This window comes from Macrobrachium rosenbergii, chromosome 30 (assembly GCF_040412425.1).
Source record: "Macrobrachium rosenbergii isolate ZJJX-2024 chromosome 30, ASM4041242v1, whole genome shotgun sequence".
NCBI lineage: Eukaryota > Metazoa > Arthropoda > Malacostraca > Decapoda > Palaemonidae > Macrobrachium > Macrobrachium rosenbergii.
The window spans coordinates 4,446,408-4,471,880 of NC_089770.1; the positions used below are offsets into that span (position 1 = coordinate 4,446,408).

A 25,473-nucleotide genomic window follows, 5' to 3' on the forward strand; every position below is an offset into this window, starting at 1 on the left:
TAATCTTGGGAGATAACTGTATAAAGCCCAACACTGAACAGTCCCAGAGAAAAAGGCAACTCTCATGCAAAATTGATTTCAACAAGAATTTGGCCATTGATATGGAGTGAAGGTCAATATATAGCTAGGTTAAAAGTATTTTCTAAAGGAAATAAGTTAGTGCAATTGGAATATTTCCTACACAGAATAAAGCATCTTGTGATTAATGGGAATGTAGTGAACATACTGTATGCCATTTATACAGTGAGATCAGATGTTCACCAAAGAAACTAAATAACTCTATGAGGATGGAACACTTATGCTGGATACGTTTTCCACTTGCAACCCAAACTCTGCTTCCTACATTGTGTCACCTTAAATGTCATACAGTCGTAACTGCTCACTCCATCGACAATACTTTGAACATTGCTTCTGAAGGCCTCTTCACTGTACATCACTAATTCTTCCTTGACTACTGTTTATAAAGTAGGTCCCAATTCCTACATACAGTACACAGTACAGAAAATGCAAACTCCACTCAACTGTTATGACCACTCTTTCAATTCACCCACTTATACTGTGTAGCTGTGTGTGTATGTGTGCATGTGGAATTCTCTGCCTTCCTAAATTTTTCCTGAAAGAAGCAAATACAACACAGATCAGTCTTCTTACATTCATATAACTAAATTTTACATGATCATGTTCATCTTAGCTGCTCCAACTTGGATATAAATGAAGTGTCATTCTTTCTTTATTCGGAGACAGAACTAAGTAATAATAATCCGACAGCTTCTACCAACTCAAACATGAATTTTATCACTCAATAAGTACTAATCAAATACAACCTCTGCTGTGTACCAAGGACACTGAAAAACTTCTGAGTAATAATGATCTTTCAGTTGGTGAGCTGTAGTGAAATCATACTACCAAGCATAATAGTACAAAAAACCAACTGGTGAAATTACTTAATACCCTGAGCCAATGAAGCCAGTCCACTGTCCTTACCATATAGGAGATATCTAGTACTAGCCTGGAGCCTTGAAAAATCTCTTGACAGCACAATTGCTCTTATCATACATATCAACCACAGCCTTCTTTATCACTGCAACACAAATGTTCTTTAAGTTCAGGAGATTACAGCATGTAAAAAAACCAATGTCACATTTTGCAAGATTAAAATGATTATGGGAAAAACATGGTACCAAGTTCTAAAAACTTAAAATATCTTTTCAATACGCACCTTGTTAAAATACAGGTTGTACCCTCTAATTAACACTGCAAATTGTCTCCAAAAATAAGGGTTCTCGAAAAGCTGAAAAATACTGTAATAATGACAACTGAATGATTTGAGAGTTCACTAAAAAGTTAGGCTAGTTTCCGATCAGAGTTTGTTCTGTTCTATCAAAACTTTCCTCAAAGATTACCATTTTCAAATCTCACAGGTTGCAACCAGAGGATTTGCAATGGGCAGTCCCACAAATTATACTGAAAACATGCAAAACTTGTTGGTCTAAGAAAACACAGCAAAAATTACAAAGTTTCAAAGCTGTAATATTACTTACAGAAAATGTACAGTCTTTATATCACAACATTTCAAAGTATGAACAGTAGCAATATGTTTAAACTGTCCCAGTATATGATGCAACTAAATCATTTGTTCAAAGCTCAAATCTCCTAAATTTATTCTTTATAATTTAAGAGACTTCACCAGACCAAATTCCTTAGAAACCCACAATACTGGCAACAGGTCTCTCTTTCAACAGGTTTAGTTTTAAAGTGAGTCAATTTCAGTTATCTAAAACAAAGACCTTAAGCAATGATGCCCTCAATCTCAACCACATTCTTTACATTTATTTCAGATACAATATTTAATGGTAAAATGTGACAATCTTCAACAAAATTGTATATCATTATTAACTATTTTAAGCCAACAAAAATCATGACACAACTGACGAAAATTAAATCACTTCATAACAATACAAGTTATATTCTGATTACAGAGTAAAAGACACAAGACAACAAATATAGGAAATATGTTACATTTCACAATATCCAATTTCACATTGTTTAATAAAATCTAAAACAAAAACCAACTTCTTGTAACTGGTGATGACATAAACACAGAATTGATTGGAAATAATAAAGCTTCACATGCCCCATAAGAGATTTTTGAAGATCAACAGTTCCGTGGGTGAAGGTGAGAAAACTGAACCACCATTGGAAGAAGTGGCTACGAGAAATTATATATATGTACACAGCGTCGAGTTTCATCACCAACAGATGTGGGGTACAGCTGCTGTAACCACAGAGGCCAGATCGAGCAACATTCAACCACAGCAGTATTTTTAGCCCATAACCAACAGTCATTTTGTATCACAATTGAAATATGTATCCGAAATAAAAAGCAGCTCTAAAAATAGCTTTGTACAGAGTTCATTTGATATTCTATACATCCATATTCATTCTCCAACCTAAACAACCACATCAACCTTTCCACATCTACTGTTTGCTTATATACAGTGTTGTATACCATATGCCTTGGTCTATTGACAACTTTAAAATCCATATTACTTCAGTTACTGTGCGGGTGAGAATGAATTAGGGACGAGAACCCTCGCATGCATTTCATCTATGAGTGGCACTGTGTAGGCCACGACTTCATCCCAACCTGGGTGACGCCATGCGTTTTCTCTGGCTTCTTTCCTTCCTTCAAATGAATCATAACCTACAAAAGATATGAATTCGTTAGTTAAAAGGTATTCCCACAACTGGACATCTTAAAGCATCTTCAGGTAAATCATAAGTGACTCAATTTATAAGGTCTTCTCTCATTTACTCAAAATAACACTTCTCTGTACAAAGAACATGGAGGAGACAGCAGGTCATCCCTTCTTGATTATTAACTTGAAAGTTAAAAACAGTTCACCTTTTCCCATTTCTTCACATCATAATTATCAGTAACATTACCCTACTATTTTAATTCAGTTATTTAAACAGCTAAAAATGTCCTGTGACAGCTTTTTGTGCCTTCAGGAGAGAACACTGACTAAAATGGTATATACCGTAGTTATAGGACCCTTCTTAACCCACCCTTGATATTGTACTATAATCAAATTGCAGAAATTTCTTGGAGCAGAATACCTGTGCAGTCACAATTTTAAATGCAGCGTAAAGTTCTTCAAGTGCGACAATCTTACCTATTCAGAATATTTATGTACAGTACTTCATTCAGCCAGAGGGTGTGAATATCTAAGTACAGTATAGGGTGTAAGTTAATGAATACTGTACCACCACTATTAGCACTGATAATATATTATCGAAGAAGCTGGTAGAGAAGTCATAGTTGGCTACATTTTACGCCTGAAATACAGTAAATGGGACGAGCATTGTGATCTGTAGAAAAAGTTAGTAATATGGGATGTTGCTCGTTGATCTGTAGAAAAAGTTAGTAATATGGGATGTAAGTCGAGATGGGTGACATGGCAATGATTCAGTTGACTATTCTACAGGCTGCCACCAAAGGACCGACTGAAAAGGGAGGACTCTAATCTATAGATAATTGAGAGAGAAGTCTCTGATGGAATTGGAACTGGAATACTGTATAAATTTTAGGACAAAGACCAAGTGCTATGATCTGTCAGGTCATTCAGTACTGGAAGGGATATTGAGAATAAAGGTTTTAAAGGTGTAACAATTGTTGGGAGAGGGTGGAAAGTAAAATGGAAGAAAGATAATATTAATGAAGGTACAGTTAAAGGAATAAAAGAGGTTGCAACTAAGGGCCGAAGGGACGCTGCAAAGAACCTTAAGTAACGGTTACAGTACACCACATGAGGTATACTGATGGCACTACCTCCCTATGGGGCAGTTTCTGTTGGAGAACTCTGAAGAGGGCTGCCCTGTGGTCCTTGATAAATGAAAGTGAAAGTTATCGCTATTCATAAAGGAAGACTAGCCGAGATGAGAAACCCTGTCTTCAAAGACAATTGCCCAACCATGCCAATCTCTCAGAAGGTAGACTGGATAGTATGCAAACAAGTGGTGAAGGAGCCTTCAGGTATGAAGGTGGGGTCTCCAGATTTTGACGAAAGACAGTTGTGGCATGGTGGTTGATTTTTTGGAAGGTTAACAAAATGATAATCTACCAATATCTTGTATGATTCAATGATTCATGCACTGGGCAGATGTACTAGGGAAAAAGGAATGGCATGAGGAAGTTGGACAATTCCTGCAGTAGTGATTTTGAACCAGGTAGAAGGTGTGAAAGTTCAGAAATACTGGATCACACATTTTCCAGGGTCAAAGATGCTCTGACCTCAAATATGCAGACCAATTTTGACCAGCAAAGTATAAAAAACATACATAAAATAAGATCGCACCATCACAAGTTCAGGCTTTGTTTTGGTTGGTGCGCTGCACTCATTTAATAGTCTCAGTGTATTTAATCATTGTGGTTTCTGCTGCTACCAACATTAACCTCAGATTTTTCTGATACACTCACTCTTTGAGCTTGTGCCATCACTTACTCAATAGTTCTTATTGAAAACTTTGCCTTTCTAATGGTCGATTAATTTCTTGTGTTAGTACTCTTGAATGTAGAAGACTAAGAATCAAACATGTTGAAGTCAATGACTGTCCAGTTTTCAACAAATAACAAATTAACACTTTGGAAATGAATTCTTGACTGTAATGTTAGTACCTTCAACTTTTTCAGTTCAATAATTACATTTTTAATGAGTTCTAATTTGTTAAGTAAGGTCAAATACATTTAGCAGAAGAGGCCCTTTCATCAGCTCTATGTGAGTTGAGATGTTGAATCAGAACTTTATCCAACTGTGACAATTTTCCTACTCCTTAAGCTCTACCCTTTTCATTTTCCCTCCTCGGATTTCCTAACAGCTTTAAGCATTACTGTACATTCTCCGTTGGTCCCTCTGTTATGTCAACATTCTTCTAGTTCATATAAACTTTTATTTCAAGTTTTTTTTATTTTCTTCCTAAATGTCATGACCAACATTTCTTCTGACTAATGTAAGCCTTTTTCTCTCAGCTTTCACCTACTTTTTCTGTGTCTGCTACCTTTCTCATACCAATTTTTTACTTTGTTTCTCATACTTAATGTTTTCATTTTTTAACACTCTTTATCTTTCTTCTTTCCCTAACCATAAACTCATCACAGTACATATATTGAGATATGTTTGCCTGGTATAGCATAATAGTTCTACATGATGTCATCTCTATTTACCTTTACAAAATATTTCTGTTTCTGCTTCTCTCTTGGCTCTCCCATCACATCGGCAAAACTACATGCCTGTTCTATGCCCCACATCTCATTAACTGTGGGACTTTTGCAAACACATCTGACAACCTGCCAACAAATTCATGATATTCTAATCTCTACTGAATTGGTGGTGCATATATATTAACATGTCCAATTTTTTTTTCTAAAACCATATAAATCTTCACTATCTTTTTATCAATTAAATTCATTAACCCTACTTGTTTCACAACTGTAATTGTATCTTGGACTAGCAAGCCAATTCCACATTTCTAGTCTTTCCTACATTCTCTATCAAGAACTGAGTCGGCATCTGTCCCAAAGTTTCATTTTTCAAAGCTCTAAAAAATAGCAAAAAATCTATGAAGCACTTGACAGTTTTTCTTTACTTGCAGATCTATAGTTCGACTATCATAGAAACATTATTCTTGGGCCTGAATCTAAGAATAGGCATCCTAGGAAATTGATCATCTAAACAAAACAATTAGTGATAGTTTATTTACTTCCCACAAATGGAAATTAAGAATTACATCTTCATTAGATGTTATACTCAGTCATTTTCCATGAGCATTTTTCATCAGGAAACTTACACTACTGTCTTCAAAGTCTGACCGACCTACATCTTTTGCTATTTCTGTTATTTAATTTTTTTCATAAATTCCTTACATTTCTGAATGTGTGTACAGCAAGCACATCCCATTGAAAAACGATCCACCAAGTATGCCAACTACAGAAATTATTTTCAACGAGAGCTGTGAATGTTCCCAATAAGGCACTCCTACTGTGCTAACATGGCAACAAAACCTGGTTCAGAAAAAGTTGATTTTGTTTGGTATGACTATTCAGAGTGTACAGTTTCAAACAATAAAACCTGCCAAAGCCACCACTAAAAAGAGTCAAGTTGTATGAGGGTGACCACAACAATCAGTTTTAAAGTAAGGCAAATATTAGTTGGGGAATCAGTAAGATGCTTGACTTGGTGGGAACAAGGCAAACTGAACTCATGACATATATAAGAAAGAAGAAACATATCTGGGGACCAAGACCCTAGTAAGACACACATGGTAAGTCATAGGTAGTTACCCTGACAAAAGATTTGCTAAGGTAACTAACCCTTCCAAATCAAATGGTTATCTTTTGTTCAATCTTACATTTGCATTGTACAAGAGAGATGTTGCAAAGCCTGGAAACAACTAGCCATCAGTGACTTGTAACTCACAATCTCACTGTAGCACAGGACTGAAACGAATGACCTCTTTCTAAGATGAAATGCTCAATTCTTTTGGGGGTGAAACCCATATCTGAACATTCTTTGTACAAAAAAGTGTTTTAGCTTAGGTTTTCAAAATACTGTACACAAAAAATACCCTTCACTTATGTCTTAGCTATGAAAAAAAAAACTTTTAATGTGCATAACAAAGGTTCTTTTTAAAACACCTGAATTTAATTTACATAATTTTTTAAGACAGACGCAAGAACAGCCATGCATATAAAGGAAGCAAAAATTGCAATAACAAGAGCATGCAAGAACACCAAACTCAGAAAGATGAACCTTTTTACATGCTAAATTCTTCCACTGATTCATCCAAATAATACCAGGCATGAAAACAAAGAATGCAGTGTACCATAAAGCATTACTGTACTAGAAATGAAATAATTTTGCATTACAGTGATAAATATTAAGTCTTTACATTACTTGTACCACTGAGGTTTACTTTATATCATATAAAAAATATGCATCCACTTCTGATACGTCAACATTTTCTGAAGTTAATGCACTCTGGACCATGAAAGATACTTCTGTTGCACCAAATTACTCATGGCAATAATTTTACTACACTGCTGACCGAAGTTTAACAACAAATATACAAGACAAATACACCTTAAAGAAGTCGATGTCTGAACATACACCAGTTTATGGGAGACACCAGTGAATGGCTGCTTTTGCCATTAAGAGATTCTTGATAACTGGCATTGTCTTCAACAAAGTAGAATGGTAAAGGTAAGAATAATCAAATGGTGAAAAGTAAAGATAGCAACTTCACACTTATGATGTTCCCTTTCTTTGTGTTCGAAGTATCTACAGTTAGTTACTGCTCCAAAATGAATAATTGAAAAATGTTTCTACAACAACAAAAAATGTTCCATATTGACCCATTATTCATAAATATGCCTTATTCTGTGCAATAGTTCTCTAGTTGCAGTAACTTTTTAAATACAGAAATACAAAGGACCTACTGCTCATGCCTAGCCCATGCTCTGCTCTTCCACAAAGTGTCATTCTTCCTTGCCAACCTCAACAGCAAAACAGCAAGAAGGGATCTAGGCACTAGGTGTTGCGATTAATGGATTGATTATGACGCTCCAGGTTGATCTGCAGCCCTACGATTAACACAATGCCAGAAGGATGAAACTCCTCCCTGAAGGAAGCAGTGACCAACCACTAGTCCACACAACACACTTATGACCAGCATTCTCTGCATACATGGATCAGGTCATGCAGGTCAAGCACCCACGTGTCGTACGAGTGTGACCAGCTTGCAGACAAGAATATGGCTCCAGTGGTGTTCGTTTTGGTTTGAAGAATGTAATAATTCAACAGCTAGGGGAACACAGACAAGTACTACCGTATCTAATATTTTTCTACGGCTCTACCTACGAGTGAAACTTATGGAGTGAGAATTGACAATCAACCATTTAACCAACTGCTAAGAAATAAAACTCCAAATCATTGACATACAACAATGACAAAATCCATCAAAAAGGGTAATGATAAAATATGACTATGAACTGCTTAACTTCTCTAAAAAATAAAAACTAACGGTAACAAACAGAATGAAGATGGGAGAGAAGGGTTTGTACATACCCTAGCAAAGGAACCATTTTCACATACAGTACTGGTTAAAATGAAAATGACATTATATTTGAAAAATCTCAGATTTTAAGAAAAAATACATTATCAAATAAAAGGCTACAAACTGGGAAGCCCACAAGTGACTTTAAAAAGTAACAGTTATCAGGTTAACTTATTCTTTGTTCATTTACTTTTAATTCCAACCCCCACCATTCCTTTATAATGGCATACTATAGGTGGCACTGAAGGTTCTTCGCAGTGACCCTTTTTCTCCCCACCCCACCAACTGGTTTCTGCTTGTTTCTTGTCATCCAGTCCATTTAGTTTTTCATACTCAACTGTTCAACTTCTTTACCTTGCTCCAGCTTCAAGTTCTCATTTAAGAACAAATCCTTTGGGGGAACCATCTGAGCATTTCATAATGTGACTAGTTTGTGATGATTAAGTTGACTCTAAAACCTAATTTTTCTCTGTTAAAGCTCCTCAGGACCGCTATTTGAAGGTGTAAATAGAAGCATGACACTGTCCTAAGATTAGAAGTCTATCAGACTGTAGGCCAGTTTTATACTTCCGCTCCAGTATAAAATACAATACTATTTCACGACCTCTTTTCTCTCTTACTGGACCCCAAACCCAGACGATATGGTACTTTACTTGGGTCTTATCAGTAACCAATCCAATATACTGTACTGTGTCCTGAAAATATAATGGGAGAGCTTAAAAAGTCTTGACATACTCATATATCCAATCTCACTTTATCTTCCAAAACAGTGTGTGCAGATTGAAGATGGCCAACACTGAGATCTTGTTTAAAGGAAAACTTGCAATTAAGAATATTTCATACCAATGCTTTCAACTAAAAGTAGATCCTGAAATTAGGAATGGGTAGTGCTAATCTGTATTTTTCTTTTTTATCTTGTTGAATTTAGCAGGAATACTACTCCTGCCTTGAAGTTTACGTTTTCTTAAGATTCCCTTGAGAAATATCTTCCATTTTGCAATTCTAGATCAAGACACTACATATTTAATTAAGACCTCTGACATCTTCTCCACGATAATACTACTGTCATTCGATGCTCATTTTTAAAAATGACCACACACACAAATTTTCATCAATTAATATAACAAAGTTGAGAAGACTTTCAAATTCTGGCCGAGTTTTTCAAGTCTGGTACCTATATAAACCAACTCAAAACTTCCTAGTATTGTTTACGAAAAATGATGATGTACATGATAAAGCTAAACTTCTTGACTTTGTTCTTAGAAAACGAGTAAGATTAATTAGATTTTATGCTTAACATTAGCAACAGACTCTGCCAGAAATGTTAAATATTTACAGTTTCTACATGGTTAAAATGTCTGAACCAAAAATCTCAATTAATCTTTTACCTAAGATATTTAAAATAATCCTCCAATTTGGCATAAAAGGCATCAAATATCAGTGTGCCTACAAATTAAAACACAGTGGTACTTAATATCTGACTGCTTGTCTAGAGAAGACATAACATTGTGCTGACAACGGGCTGGGTTAAAACGCAAGCAAAACATAAAGCATTATCTTAGCCAGATGTTACCTTGCTTTGACTTTGCACAATGCAGCATGCATTGCTAAAGCATTCAAGCAAGCTGATGCTTCACAGTATTATCAATGTATCTGTAACAAAAGAATCAAAATACAAAGCATAACTCAATATTAAACATTAGCAGAGTGGCAACGGCTTTCTAAACATTACTTGCATGGTACTGATGTTTGCTGTTCTTTTCTAACAGACTCGTATCTACTGATATATGCTAGCTAAGGCACTGACCCCTTTTGGGCAACTTTTAACTGATACTGCACTTGATACACAAAGTAAAATCATAAGGGTATATTACCACTCTAGACACTAGAGTGAGAATCCTAAAATAGTATCTAGGACTGTTTGTCTCTACTAACCTATGGGTATCTTAAAATTGAATTTGGTAGAAAAAAAATTAAACTGAACTAATTTTTTATGAATAAAATTAAATGTACAGGTAAAAAACCTCGTGGGGTAAAAAATGAAAACGGGACTGCTTTAAAAACTGGGTGTAGTTTCATACCGCAAACCCAGAGGAGAAACATTTGTCATGAAAAAATTAAGGCTTACAACATTGCTACGCATGCGTAAATTATCTTGGTGTTTTACAGAAATGCTGTAATAATCTTTCTCGCTTTGCTTAAATGAAATTATTTTGAAAACTATGGTACTGTATTCAGTAAGGAAATCACCGCCATGAAAAAATAAACATTAACTTGGGGTACTTATTATGCCAGACACTGTAAACATTTTCAAATTGGTCATATAAACCATCAAAAACACATTTGGGCAACAGGTGGAGGCATTACAGAGATGAAAGCGTAGCCAAAACCTTGATCAAAATAATTATGATTTGAGTAACAAACACATTCGTAACTCAATCATAATTTTTCCTTGTTTTTGGCTACGCTTTCTTTTCTATAATACCTCCACCTGTTGTCCAAATGTAATTTTTGATAGTTTATATGACCAATTTGAAAATTTGGATTTGAATAGGTTATCTAGAAAGGTGGCGACCCATTTCTTAGTAAGAACTGACTTGTGAAAGATTCTACAAGAGTAATAAACAGCACGGGTTCTACAGTCGTGGGTTTTGCATGTCTCTTCGGAAAAGGAGACACTTAGAAACTGCATGACGATCAGGTTTGCAAGTGCACAGGTACTGAATATTCTTGCTAATGTCATGTAGTTTCAATAAAATTCTTTAACACAAACTATAAAAGTGTTTTATTACCTCTCTTACTTACTGCTTTACTATCCACACATATATATATAGTACTTGTAAATAAAGTATTTATTCAAAAAATTTACTTTCACTTAAATCAAGAAATTACTCTTCTAATTAAAACTGGAAGAATAACTCCTCTTTCCTCCTTTGTACTGTAAAATCTTCGTGTGCACTATGCGAGTGCAAAATAATTCCATCTTATATGAAAAAAAAGCTTGCCTGTTTCACTTAAATGCTTCATTTAAAAACTCAACTAAAGATAAACCATTTTACAGTATGTTGACGATGTAAAAGAATGTCCTTGTTAACTCCTACATGACACTTGGAAATAAGATTCTACTGGGGTATTGCATCAAGAGTTACATTACTGCCCTTTTGAACAAGAAGCCATTTTCCTAACTTCAAATTTGAAGGATGAGAGTCAACAGAAAACCTCTTACGAAATATCTATATGAGAAAGCTCAACAATTTTGTCATCAAAAGAGCCTTTCCATTCGACCTTTAATATACAGACCGAAAAAAGTCTCGCCCACCAAAATTTTAAAAATGAAAGTTGATTTTTCTGAAAATTATTTTCTTTAGAAGCTTTCCAATTTTACCTTACATATAAACACCTCAACATTATTAAATAATGGACTATGCAGTGGTATGGGTAATGCGTGAAACTGCTCTCCCATGCAGCATGCTATTCAACAGATTTAAGGTTCTACATCTTTACTGTCTATTCAAAAGAACTTTTAAAGTTAAAATTAAAAATTTCCTTTGTCTCAATTGTTCATGTTTTAAAATCACGCACTACTGCTCCAGGTCAATTTCTATACATGTTTAAATTTGTTTCTCTAAGTTACCATACTGTCGTTAATCAATTCTGCCTCCAGTCCAAAACTGAGTCAGACTGCACTGTACATTAAAAAAAAAATAGACTTCAAATTGCTACTTGGAACTATGCACTGAAAACAGATCCATGAATTGGCAAACTTTTCAATTCTGGTTAACACAATCATTTAATTTCTTATTCCTAAATATTACTCCTAAAACGTGTACGTATAAGGTTCCTTACCAATTTTCCTTCAGCAAAGCCACTGACAACAGTGACGTATGGCTAACAAATATGTGCATACCAACTTACTCGAGGTGGTCACGGGGATAAGGTATGTTAATTGGCTGGCCTACTTCGTAGGGCTGAAGGAGTTGGGCAAGAGGATACGAGAGTAGTATTCCTCTATTAGGGGCACAGTGTAGGCAACAACCTCGTCCCAACCAGGTTTACGCCACGCAGACTCTCGGTTCTCCTTACGGTCCGCCATACTCTTGTAGCCTGGACATAGGAGCAGTCCCACATTGCAAAATTAGAGCTTAGGCATGCATAATAAGAAGATATCTTATGCATCAAGGAGAAACCCCCATAAAAAGGAGAAAACAGCACAAAGAACAAAAATGTTAAGAAAAGGGATTGACAAAAAACAAAATGGTCACAATACTAGGCATAGGAAATATACCTCAGTACAGCACATTACTTCTACTTACATAAAAGAATATCTTTAAAAAGCCTTGCCTTGTGCACTACCATTTAAGTAGTTGGACATTCTTGTCCCTAAACAAAGTAAGTTTTGCACAGTGGATAAATCAATAGTTGCCAGTTACATAAGTAATTATGAATAATCATATATTTACGGTATTAACAGTACTGAGATAAGGTATATTTCTGCTGTACTACTACAAATTAACAGGCCTTCAGCAATTATGGTGTTTGCATTCGGCCCTTACACAGATATGATTAAGAAACTAAAAACTGTGAAATGTAATAGGCACAAATACAAGAATTTTGAGGAGACACTCTTCTTGAAAGCATTATAAGACTAGGTGAAGTTCACTATAAAAATAGCCCTAGTAAAAGACACCCTCTCAAAATAGCAAAAAACCTATTTCATCATTCCTTAGAACAAAAGCACTGACACATACCATGTGAAAACTTCCTTATCTTAGTAATTGAAAATAAATAAGAAATAAACTATGAGCAAATAGTTACATCACTTAAGCTAAGTTTTAAATGTAAAATTCCAACACACAACCTACCACTGTAGTTAAGGGTAGGACTAGTGAAAGTACGAAACTTTCTCAAAGGCATGCACAGTTCTGATGGGGTCATGCAATGGACCCACCTTCTATCCCAAATTATGGCCTAAATCCATCAACTGGATTGCATCATATTTCCTAGGACAGCACTTGACAACTTCACCAACACTGAATGCAAATCAACTAGGTGAACATTTAAGAGCCCATTGTAGTTGACATTTTCAATCATTGTTATCTGATACATTCCACATTACTTAAGACTGTAGCAATAACTAATCTAATATCAAGGAGCTACTCAAAAGATATAAAGTTTATAACCCTGCTGACAATTTGAAATAATGAATAATTCATCTTCTGTACTTTGTGAAAAAATAAAGTCTATCACCTAATTATTAATAAACTACCTTCAACTACAGCTAGTGATTTTTGCGGTACCAAAGAAAGTTTTAGTATAAAAAATGTTTTAAAACTTAACACACTCTCAAGTCTACCACTCCACCCTATGCCTGCAAAATGAATCTTATAGAACACTGTGCAGAATAAAGATAAACAATTTCAAACCCATTTTAAAATACATAATTGGTACCTTAATACAACACACCTATCTAGCACCTAGCCCCAGTAACTTGCAGTCCTAGACTAAAGAAAATAAAAATAAAATAACAGTGGAACCTCAACTTAACGGACCTCAAATTAGCAGATTTCACTACTCAGCAGACTTGTCTGGGTCCGATAACAAAATATTTTATACTTACCGGAGAAATCCAGTAAGTACGACAGGGTTATCGGACAAGTGGAAACGTGCCCAAGCAAATAGCCTCTCTTCCTTAGTGGATAACCCACTGAGTATGCTAGAGGTATTGGGCAGTGAACAAATGAGAGCATGCAAGCAGTCAAGACTTTCCTGTTCCTTCTTGTGAGGATGGATGGTGAACAAACAACCGAATGCTCGTGTTAACCATTGCTTACTTAGCTGTGCCTGTCGGGGTGGTGGTGGCGAGACCAATGCTTTCCTCTTTGCGCAACACATTATGAAACAATATCCAGTTACTGTGGGGCCACCCCATTCTCTCTCTCTCTCTCTCTCTCTCATTATTTTTACTGATATTACTTAATGCTGTACAGGGTATTCTTGTACACATATGTATTGTTACAATAAACTTCTTACAATGTGTTTTCTTGCCTTTTGTTCTCTCTCATAGTCAAATTTTTTTCTTAAAAGAATTGGGGTTGCTTTTGTTCAGTACGAAACACTGTTTACATTTTTTATACTGTATGGGTTTTTACACAGTACTTTACACATCCAGTAAGCGTAGGCAGGTACAGGTGCGTAAAAAATATTTTTCAAAATAATTCAACTATGCAAATGTATCAATTTGAATAAGTCAAAACTTTAAATTAAATAATTACAAAATAATAGTTAGGATAACCTATTAAGTACTTTTTATGGAACTGCACTACACTATAAGCTATGTGAGCTAACCCCAGGATACCCTATTATGGTTACATGCTGTCTTCATTACAAATATTGTAGTTATATGCTGTCTTCATTACAAAACCAATTTTATAAAGTACCAGAATGGAAAATAAATTAATATCTTCACATTAGCTATCTATTTTGGTTACAAAAAGGATGAAACAACCAAAATTTATAGACACACACTAATCCTGAAGGGTAGAACCATTCCTAGAGTGGGCACGGACCCAAACCTCTTTTTTTCCACAGCATCCTATCACTTTCTCTTCTGCAGTTCCTCCAAAGAAGCTTTTCTCCCTTGTAGATAGCATTCAGCATCACCTACTGCTCATCTTACTAGACCAGCCAGAAAAACAAGACCTCTCTCCATTTGGACCTTTTGAATTTTGGAATCCCCTAAACTCCTGTAACACCTACGAGGGCCAGACCGGACTCCACAACAGATAGTCTTTTGTTGTTACGTGTACAATGCTTACACAAGGAGACTTAGGATGAACTGTTCGCACTCCAGGAAATATATCCTTCATGGAAATCCTAAACTTTGATATATTCAAGACTGAAAACCCATCTCATCCAACCTTGAGGCTTTAGATTGCTGCCTCGAGTCATTGTGTTGCAGTAGAATGTGTGAAAGACAAGAATGCCACTTTCTGCCAAGGAACATTGAAAGATGCTTTATATATACCATTTCAAGAAATATGTCTGTTTCTAGGACTGTTAAAAGTGGTCATATTACTACATTTTCACCAAAAGGAAGTACCTCACCTACAGAATATTGTACCTTTTTTTTTATTTTAGAGAATAAGCTGCTCTACATTAAATGAATATGAAAAGGGGCAAGAAAGTTTGATCATGAAATTGATCAACTGTTACAAGTGGTCCAAGGAAGTATTCTCTAGAAGGATGGCTTAGAATACTTGGCCACTGCGACATCGAATGCATGAACAAATTGTCAAATATTGTTGATCGTACGTTAATTACTGTGAGTGCATGACACACATCCCCAGCAAAATGACACAGACAAGGAATCAGAAACCAAGAAGTCAAACAACCTCTGGGACTTGTTCACTGTGATCTTGTGGTTCAACTGATCCAGCATCATGAAAAGGTCTTAGATATAGAATTACTTTAGTTGATAACTATTTTGGTACTTTCAAGCTATCTACTAAAAGCCAAGAGTGATGCCCCTCAAGTTCTCAAAAAGTTTTTTGCAGAAATTGCACTGTTTGCAAATGTACACTGCTGTCTATCTGTATCAACGATAAAATAAAAACGGAGTACTCAACACCTTATTCCCCTCAAATTGGTATACTCAAGAGGTCACATCGTAGATGGGACGCTGACTACTTATTGAAGCAAACCTTCCTGAGAGTAAGTGGCCATGTGCAACCAAAATGGCCGTACACATTCAAAATAGATGTGTCAACTCACCTAGGACTGACACCTGTTGAAGGTTCAACAGGCAGGCATCCAAAACTCGGTAAATTTGAAACATTTGGTAAAAAATGTTCTCTATATAACCAAAGCATTAAGATACTCAACACAAAATGAACTGAGGGTATATTTGTGGGATACAATCAAGAAAGTCTTGCATTATTGATTTACTTTCCTGCAAATTGAATTGTGAAGTGAGTAAGATGTGCTCAGTTTACGTGACATGTTCCTAATCTTAATATTCACACACTGCAAATTATCGACAGTCAGTGGAAAACAAGAAACCAATGGTTTCGAGTCAGAAATTCTGACATACCAGAACCTACTGCTTGTGAAGACCTGAATCTAATGTGTTACGGGTTTTCAGAAGTAGAACCCATTGTTCACTAACCAGCTGATGAGAGAAGGTACCCAGCATGTGACAGAAATAAACCTCAATATTTGGATTACGATGTTAATAATGACACACATGAAACATTCATTCATCACTGTTAAAAAACATCACAATCTGAATCTGATGTGTCACAACTTTCAGATGTAGACCCTATTTGTTCCTGAACCTGTTGATAACAGAAGGTTATCAACCACCTCACAAAAAGAAGATTAAGTAATGGCAGCACACATGAAACATTCGTCACTGTCACAAAGCATCTTTAATCAAAGCTCCAACCAGCTAACAGGAGGCCTTAACATCTTCTGAAGAAGTGGATAATTGGAAACAAGAAATGGATGAAAAGATGAATTCGCTTCATGAAAATAATATTTCGAAACGACCTACCTACCTGGAGGTAAAATGCCAGAAGGTAGTAGGTGGGTTTATCAACTGAAGTCTTAACTGTAGTCTCTTAAATAATACAGAAGTACAGGTAATATATGCACAGATTCTCATACATGCACTCTCAAGTTGCTGTAATCTTAAAACAAAAATAATTATGAATCTTGTGAAACCAACCTCTGAATCCAGTAGTTGGGAGCACAGCATGTACTGTTCACTTCCTTGTGTACCCATACATTCATTATACATTTGCAGTGCATTTCTGAGGCATGCATTAAATTATGAATTGATTATGTTACATAATTTCCAATCACTTCTTCCACTATATGACATATTTTATGTAGTTCATATAACAGTGTACAACCCATTACATCTTCAAAGGAACAGTCTAGTTCATTTATAAATCAAGAGGAACTCCCCAACCTAAAATATCTTTCATGCTGTAGACTTAATTATTATATTATATTAACTGTTTGAGAAATGTCCTAAATAAAGATATCCATCTCAGCATTAATATGTAATTCTTACTATCCTAACTGGAATATTATTCTCTTACATTGGTAGTCAGGATACCTAGGGTTGCTAAGATGTGATAAAAATGGGCTGAAACGAGTGTCAAGTAATGTGAAATGTACACAATGATTGATCAGTTTTTGTCAATATACAGTGTGCGCATTACAACTGTTATTCAAATTTCTCTAAACACTATCTTAGGCAACGTTAAAGTTACTGGAACATCTAGACACACACAAAAGGGGCCTAATCTATTTAGCTTGTTACCTTACGCTCGATGTTTCCCAAACAAACAATCAATTCACTAAAACAGGTTCAAAGAGGAGAGTACCTGTGGTGTTATTCCAGCTTTTCCTTGCGGTTACAAAAAAAAAAAAAGACACGCTGGAATTGGTGACATAAAAGCATCTGTTAACTTTCAAATCCTGCACCCAAGACCAGGTGAGTGGTAGAGCAGAACACAAAAAGAGACTTCACAAAAAACGCTCACAAAAATGGGGGACTTCGTAACGGTCAATAACTGCAGAAAAAAAAGCATGGGAAGCCTAATCTTCTTGGCAACTCTCGTATTTTTAAAAGACAAGAGTTTATTTAAATGGAGGAACACAAAACTTTTATTTCAGTATATACAGGGATATTTCAATAACTGAGTAAAACGAGGACAAATTTATTCCTGTCTGTCAACTGCCAAATTGTTTAATCTTAAGTCAGTAACACAAAACATAAAAGGCTAAAACAGATTTGGTATGCTTCACTTAATATAAAAGCATGCTCTAATGAGACTAACTGGCAATGACAATAAAGAAAAGCAAAATCTAAGATTAAACATGTTGATCTAATGCACAGATTTTGGCAATTAATGCATTTTTAGAATACAGTTCAGTACCCAAAGGTGTCATTGCACTTGTTCCAAACATCTAATATGTGCGCATGCTAACACTAAACTTGATAAAGGCATAGCAAAATAAAAGGAAAAAAAAGCTGTGAAAACATGAAACTAGAAAAAACTTACACCAGATGTGATGAACATTGTACAGTCGACCCACTTGAGAGAAGAATCCGCCAAAGGCTTCGTTATTTGCTTGGCGGAAATGAATAGCCCTTGCCCAGTTGTTGCCCCATTCAATCATTGTACCTGGCTGTAAAGCATTTGTAATAATAATGGCTGAAGATAACTGTTCCATACAAAAGGTAGTATACTAGTTTTTGTATGTTCATATATAGAAGTTAATAAATTTGTCCATACAACCATGAAATGTGGGGCAAACAATCACACAATGTAATGTTGCAATAGCCTCTTATACTTCCAAATTTAGTAATAAACTCAGATAATTCCTAGTCCAGACAAATGAGAACTGAGTTTGCCAGTTAGGGTAGATAGAACTCCTGGAATAGACGATACAGCTTCCAAGAATTCCAAACGAAATGGCCCCTAGTATCCAGCAGTCTTTCAACATGAAAGAGGGACCAAGAATTGCATGGCAAAATAAAAATCTATACGGCACTGAAGAAAGTTCAGTGAAAGGGAGCACTATGGATTTTGGAACGATGGTACATAGTAGGAATATGATGTAGATGCTAGTAAGGAGGGTAGATATAGAGAAGCAGGAAAAACTAACTGATAACGGAAGAGAAAAAAAAAATTTCAGTAGCCAAAGAACACAATGTCCCTGAACTCAGAGACAAAGTTGACAATATAAAATGGGCGAAACAAACACATAGGGTGATGAAAAGTACAAAGGACATCAAAGCAAAGGATTGCACTGTTATACCATACAAGGCAAATCTAACACAACTCAGGACATGACATGCTGAGCTGATAGTGTCAGCTTTACTGACTTCTCTCTTTTACTGTTAACTATTCCCTCTGACCTCTTCCCACATGGCTGCCAAACCTCTTTGCTTTGTTGCAATTGCCACTCACAATTAAAGAACAAAACTTTCAGTCAAACCCTTAGCCCTGTGAATCTCATATTTCAACACAAAAGTTCACAGAGGACTACCTGCACAGTATTTGCATACATAACACTAATACAGGCGGTCCCGGTTTACATGACGGGGTTCCGTTCTTGCGCCAGCGTCGTAACCGGAAAATCGTCGTAAAAAAAGCTGAACATCGTCGAAAATCGTCAAAAATCATAAGAAAACCTTACTTTTAATGCTCTGGGTGCATTGAAAACGATGCTGCATTATTATTGAGTTTTACATCAAAACCTTCAAATTATGATTATTCTGCCATTTGGGGCCATATTTCTTCCGTCGGAAATTTAATGTCGCCAGAACCCCGAACATCGTAAGTAAGCCGAAATAATTTCTGATGAATATATTTGAAAAAGCGCCAACCTCGAACGTGAAGGCGGAACGTGAAAGAGGACTGCCTGTATAGAAGTACAAAATCACTATACAGGCTTAATTCACAAGAGGCATATAACTGAAGAGATGAGAATACAGTATATTACTAAATATGGCAACAGGAAATCAAGATTAAATCAAATAATTCCCTAAATCATTCAGTAATACATCTCAAGACACCCTGGATAATTGCAGAAACCTTGACCAATGCACAAATACTATATGCTGCATTATAAGGTGTATCAAATAGGTATATACAGTATTGAACATTTTGAGGTTATTGGCTGTTTATCACTCCACTGTCTACACACTTTTCATACACAATATATTACCGCTAACTCAGGTGTATAAGCATTTTAACATTAACACACTTCAAAAACCAAATGATATTACCTTTAAAAAATAGGATCGGATTTCGTAGATGTTGCCACCTTCACGGGGAGTAACCGGGGGCCAAAAGCTGAATGGCAGGAGAAACTGATTTGAACGTTGTCTCAGATACTGATTTCTGTCCTTAATGAGGGCTGAAAGATCCTGGAAAGGGGTAAACTCTTACTAGCACCAATACATGACAGGATGCTATGCGGGATAACCTCGAGCTACCAAACGTGAATTAAACAATTGAATGATTCCATCCTACCTAACTGTTTGTCTCCACAACCTCATTTTAGGGCAAATTCTTTCTACGAGCCCTATAAGAATCTAGGAGTATGACACAGGTTTTTTAAAATTGCAGTAACTAAATACAGTGAAAAGGAATTAAATATAAAAGGCATCCAACTTACAGAATCAGTCTTAAAAGTGTTGTGTGCTTTATCAATGTTTCCATAACCTCCAGCATACTTCCACAAGTGAACGCACTGGTCCTGGTCACCGACACACACAGTCCATGACCCTTGGAGTTCTAGATTCATCGGTTTGTCCTTAATTCCTTTAGCATATTCTTCACTGGGGAAAGACAATATTGATTACAATAATTAATTGACATAATTTACATACAAGGAAATCACTGGGCCAGGATCCTTTCTCAAGAAATTACAAGCAAAATTTTGGAGCAATTCTTAGATTTGGAAACCAGGTGTCTTTGTGAATAAAGAAAGTATATACCAAACTTTTTCTTAGAAAAGACTTACTAGTTTTTAAGGTAGGCATCTGCACATCCTGGTTTGAGATTGTGTGTTTGCAACTCATAAATAACTTCTTTATCGGATAACATCCTACTGTGGGATTCCTTTGTTGGCTCTATTTTTCGGACGAGTAATTTGTTTAGCCAGTTTTCCTTCTGTGGAATGCATACTGTTGTAGATATCCATCTGAAAAGATAAAGAAATGAAATAGCTAATAAAAAAAACACTTAGTAAACATAACTATAAAAGCGACTTGCAAATAAAACATTCACCTTTACAGAAAGCGAGGACGCAAAGGCTCATCTCAGATATCCAGTTCTAATTTTGTAACAGCAAAGAAAACAGCCCGAGGCTGACGACCATTAAATTTTTTAAAAAAGGAGGAAATTAAATTTAAGTAATAAGTATTTTGCCTAAGTACACAGACCACAGTCTTTCATGTGGGGGTATTCCTCAGAGCAAGTTGGAATGGGTTGTTCAAACTTTGTAACATGGTAGTTAACTGGTATTTAAAAGGAGTGAGTGGGTGAATATACCATCCTTCACCTGCCATCACCAAGCATTTTTCTTTTGGCAATAGGAACAAGATGGGGTGGCTCATATGGGTAGCACATATAAGGCTTTGGTTTGTGTACCTAGAAAGAATACAAAATAACCCTATTTCCTGGCATCAAAGATGCTCCAACCTTGCAGATGCATTCCATTTTTGACTGGCAAAATTTTTGAAAAAATCTAGACAAAAAAATAAGGTCACAAGACTTTCATCTACCAACTTGTTATGCAGGTGGCTTAGCACAATGTACATCCTGTTAACCACTTTCAAGTGTCTTAAAAATACCTTATGCTTGGTGTTTCAATTTTACGCATTTGAAAGCAGCAAAACTGATTATGGTACTGTGCAAAAAGATGGCAGCGTTTTGTGTATTCTTCCACGTTTCTGAAACCCGGTTATACAATACCAAACTTTTGTTTCATAGTCTTACAATGTTCCTTGATATTACGTTTAAAACTGTGGAAACCAACTGTCACCTTTGCCTACATGTCACATAACATCTGAACACAACTAAAACAAATGGTTAGCAAGTGTTTGATTACGACAGCCTTGCTATGATAAGATTTACCAGTTAACCCTCTTAACACACTGCGATTTTACTTCTTTCAGTTAATAATGTTCCCAAGTAAGAGTTAGTACAGTGAAAATAATGGTGCAGTATACTGATATACAATACGTCAACTGTAGCCTGCTGTTATGGGAACTAATCTTTATGACTAGGCTATAAAGTATGTACTTTTCTGCTTTTAATAATCTTGTTTACATACTGTTTTTAAGTATAAATTATACAATTCATTCACAGGTCATACGTAAGGATTCTGATTACCGCTTACCGAGAGATAATAACACTGTGGTGGCCATATATATTGTGCCATTGTTTATGTGTGAAAAAACAAATTTTTATAATTGTTATTTTAATCATTAGTGTAAAAATTTTGTTCATGACAGTCCTTGTTTCATTTTTGTTAGGAATGACGGGGTTCTTCCTCACTGCAGGTCTGATGTGATGAAAGGGATCACTCTGACATGAGGTTTGACTGAATTGTTTTGAAAATGCATTTAGTAAAGATTTTAGAAAGTGAAAAGTGTTGTAAGTACCGGATAATAAACTAGTTGAAAGCCGATGGTGTTCAGGCTCATACCAATTCCACTCAGGTAAAGCTTTAGCCCATAAAACTGCGAGGCTGTTGGCTGTGTTTACGAAAGACTGCAGTGAAGTTCATAAAAGATTTGTTGGTAAACTGTGTGTGCAGTATTTTTAATCAAATTTTACTGGTAATGGACAAAATTGCTTAGTGGGGGTGCAAAGTTCCAGTGACTGATTGACAAAAATTCAAGGTACTACATAGCATTTTGCTAGAAGCTTATATGAAATTGATAACTGCTACAAAAGAAACTGGTATCATCACAGTTCCAAAATCTTGTGACCTAAATGCACTGTGCATCCATGACAGAAGCAGATTGGTGTGTGTACAATCAAAGAATATAAAGAAATTGAATACAGTAATAGTGTTCTGTTAGGCTTGACTGGTAATACCTATTGCTAGCATATGTATGACCAGCATGATAAATGACAGGGACCTGGTTGGTGTTCTTGGGTAGGTTAGTTACTGTTTGGGCAGGTTTGTTTAGGAGAGTATTGTCTCCAGGATTTTCATTAGTAAGCAATATGTACTGTAAATTTGTAAAGAAAAATAGCATTGAATAAATTCTTTACGTCAAGTAGTCATAGTTAAATCTACCCCCTAAGACTGTTGAACTGGACTGTAGCTTTTGCTCCACACCCCACAAGTAACATAATGCAGTTCCTCAAGAGGAACGAAAGCCACACCAACACCAACTACCCACCACCTATTCAGTCTAGTGACTGTATGCACAGTGAAAAGGGACGGTGGCATTAGCTTAACCACACTTACCTAGAAAGGCAAGTGAAAAGAATCAATGCATATGCATGAAGAGGTCCAATGTCACTGCACTCCCCCTCCCTGGAAGAGTTAAGTGATATGTGGTTCACCAATCCACAGGCTATCTATGCTTCCGCAGTCATTGGCTGCATTCCAGGAATGGAAGTAAAAAGAGAGGCACCAAAATGACTGAGCAGTGCATTTCCTCCCCATGAAACCAGCGAATGCTTCTTGTCTCTCTTCCTCCTCCTACCAAATTCTCCCACTGAGGAGAAGCTCAACCGACACATTCCTCGTAGGAGGAAGCACAAGCGCATACAAGACCCCCAAAAAGAAAGCCCAAGCCCCTTGCAACAGCATAGTTCATGTTTGTTCTCCAGCAATTACAAAAAAAGTCAAATACAAGCAAACAAACTAAAAGAAATAAATCTGCTACTCATTAAACAACCATTAAACGTGTTGTCATTTAAAACTTTTCACTTTGCAAGCCTACAGAGGAGGGGGGGGGTTAGAGGCTATGTGGATTCTGGGTTCCAAGGTGGATAAAGACCCTGACACTAGCCGCAGACTGCAGCGTCTCAAGTACAGCAAAGCTAGAACGTAAACTTTTTGCAAGACGTTTTAGTCTACTTTTTCCTTCTTTTTGCATAGGCTACAGGTGACGAGCGCATATGTCAAACCGCTTGTCTTATGCATTAAGTGTACTGTATTCTACCAATGATGTTGGTGTTACTCACATGTTTTCCATACCCCAAATCTTTGGATTTCCAGTGAGGTCCCTCATCATGTAGAATACTACGGTTAAGGGAAAATATTTAGCAAGTGGTTTCTGTGAATAATGAAGAAGAAAATCAAACAAGTCACAGGATCGACAGCTGGAAAGCTTAATGCTTTGTCTTTTGGGGCAATGAATTTTGGATATTAGCGTATTAACAAAATTGAATTTCCCAAAGTGTAACTATAAGGTCAGTACCACCAATACATACAGCATCACCCAAGAATATTAAATTGTCCTGATTAATATATTCTTATATTAACAGTATGGATCGTAAAAACGACAACAAAATACCCCAATCTCAAAAACACAGCAATGTCCTCTACTTGTAAAAATGAATTTTTCAAAATTTTTCTTGAGGTGGCAGTATGGGTGATGGAAACATACTCATGCACCACTTATCCTAGATATGATTAATTATATAAAATATTTACACCTTATTTGCATACAGCTTAGCTTTGGGGCATAGGCTATTCTTGATTAATGGGCAACAGCCAGTTTTCTCTAATGGGCTATCATATGTTATTAGTTTATACCTGAAAATATCAGAAAAGCACAAAAATTGTACCCAGAAGCCTAAATGCAACATCATGATGTCTCTGAACCTTAGATTTCATTATAAATGCATATTTATTCAAATAAAAACTATTTATTCAAAGTGACAGTCAATAGAATTATAGAATATCAACATTGCATTTTATATACTTTGAAACCTTGCATTTTATATACCTTTGAAACCTTGCATTTTATATACCTCTGAAACCCTGCATTTTACATACGTCTTAAACCTTGAATTTTATATACCTTTGAACAACTGAAATAACTATGTTAGATAGCATTAATAATTGTCTCACCTAACCTAACCTGTCTCCTAACTACATCAACCATTTTCTCAAGTAAACGATCTAGACAGACTTCCAAAATATACTTAATGTCAGATTATGCGTTGGTGTAGTAATCAGCTATTCATAAACCTAAATAAATTAGCTATTAAGACCACAACGGGTTAAGACGAGCTTAAAAATCTAGCCTAGGCTACATTTTCCTTCCCGATAAGTACTGGTACACGACACGTGCCAGTTCGACGCGTTTCTCCCCATTAACCGTCACTAAACCCCAAATATAAACACGCAGGAAATAAGCATATTAAAATTCCGCTTATATAATTTTATTAGCGGGGAAACCACACCTCCCGAATCTTGACCTTGACGTTGACCTCAAGGAGAGGAAAACAATTGTTTATGTGAAGATGTCGGTCCACGAAGCAGACGACAACCAAACAGCTGATTGGGGCAGAGGCCGACACAAACACACAACCTTCAACGCGAAATGGCACCGCCATTACGTCTCCCCCGCACGGAATAACGTCTCCCCGACTCTCGCGAAAATGAATCGGGTTAATATCTAGCCCTACCTGGCTTGCACGGCTTGGTGCACAGCCGAACTCAAAGAAAGGGCCCTCTTTGATAACACGGTCATGGCCGCCATGACGGAACAACGGTGTGACGTCACTCCCATAATGCCCGTCGCGAGTTCGGCGTTGCCATGGCAACCACCGACGCTTTCCCGGCGAAAGTTACATTGGCGGA

At 36.3% G+C, this 25,473-nt stretch overlaps 1 protein-coding gene across 1 annotated transcript; it reads right to left on the bottom strand.

The window, feature by feature from the left end:
• Positions 1–1,507: 1,507 nt before the first annotated feature.
• Nipsnap (protein nipsnap) lies at positions 1,508–25,457 on the bottom strand. Its single transcript, XM_067131560.1, has 7 exons — positions 25,299–25,457; positions 20,659–20,838; positions 20,311–20,473; positions 19,919–20,059; positions 18,186–18,312; positions 12,028–12,216; positions 1,508–2,704 (listed from the first exon to the last, which is right to left on the bottom strand). Exons 1-6 carry the CDS (start codon positions 25,400–25,402, stop codon positions 12,068–12,070), a joined length of 864 nt encoding a protein of 287 aa, XP_066987661.1. The 5' UTR covers positions 25,403–25,457; the 3' UTR covers positions 1,508–2,704; positions 12,028–12,067.
• Between the last annotated feature and the right edge of the window lie 16 nt (positions 25,458–25,473).

Bases quoted from the DNA above. Each gene is read 5' to 3' on its own strand.
- Nipsnap (XM_067131560.1), bottom strand. From the start codon at position 25,402: ATGGGAGTGACGTCACACCGTTGTTCCGTCATGGCGGCCATGACCGTG. The intron at 20,839-25,298 runs GTAGGGCTAGAT...TTATCTTTTCAG, and splicing joins CACCAAGCCGTGCAAGCCAG to ATGGATATCTACAACAGTAT. The intron at 18,313-19,918 runs GTAATATCATTT...AATGCTTTACAG, and splicing joins TCCGATCCTATTTTTTAAAG to CCAGGTACAATGATTGAATG.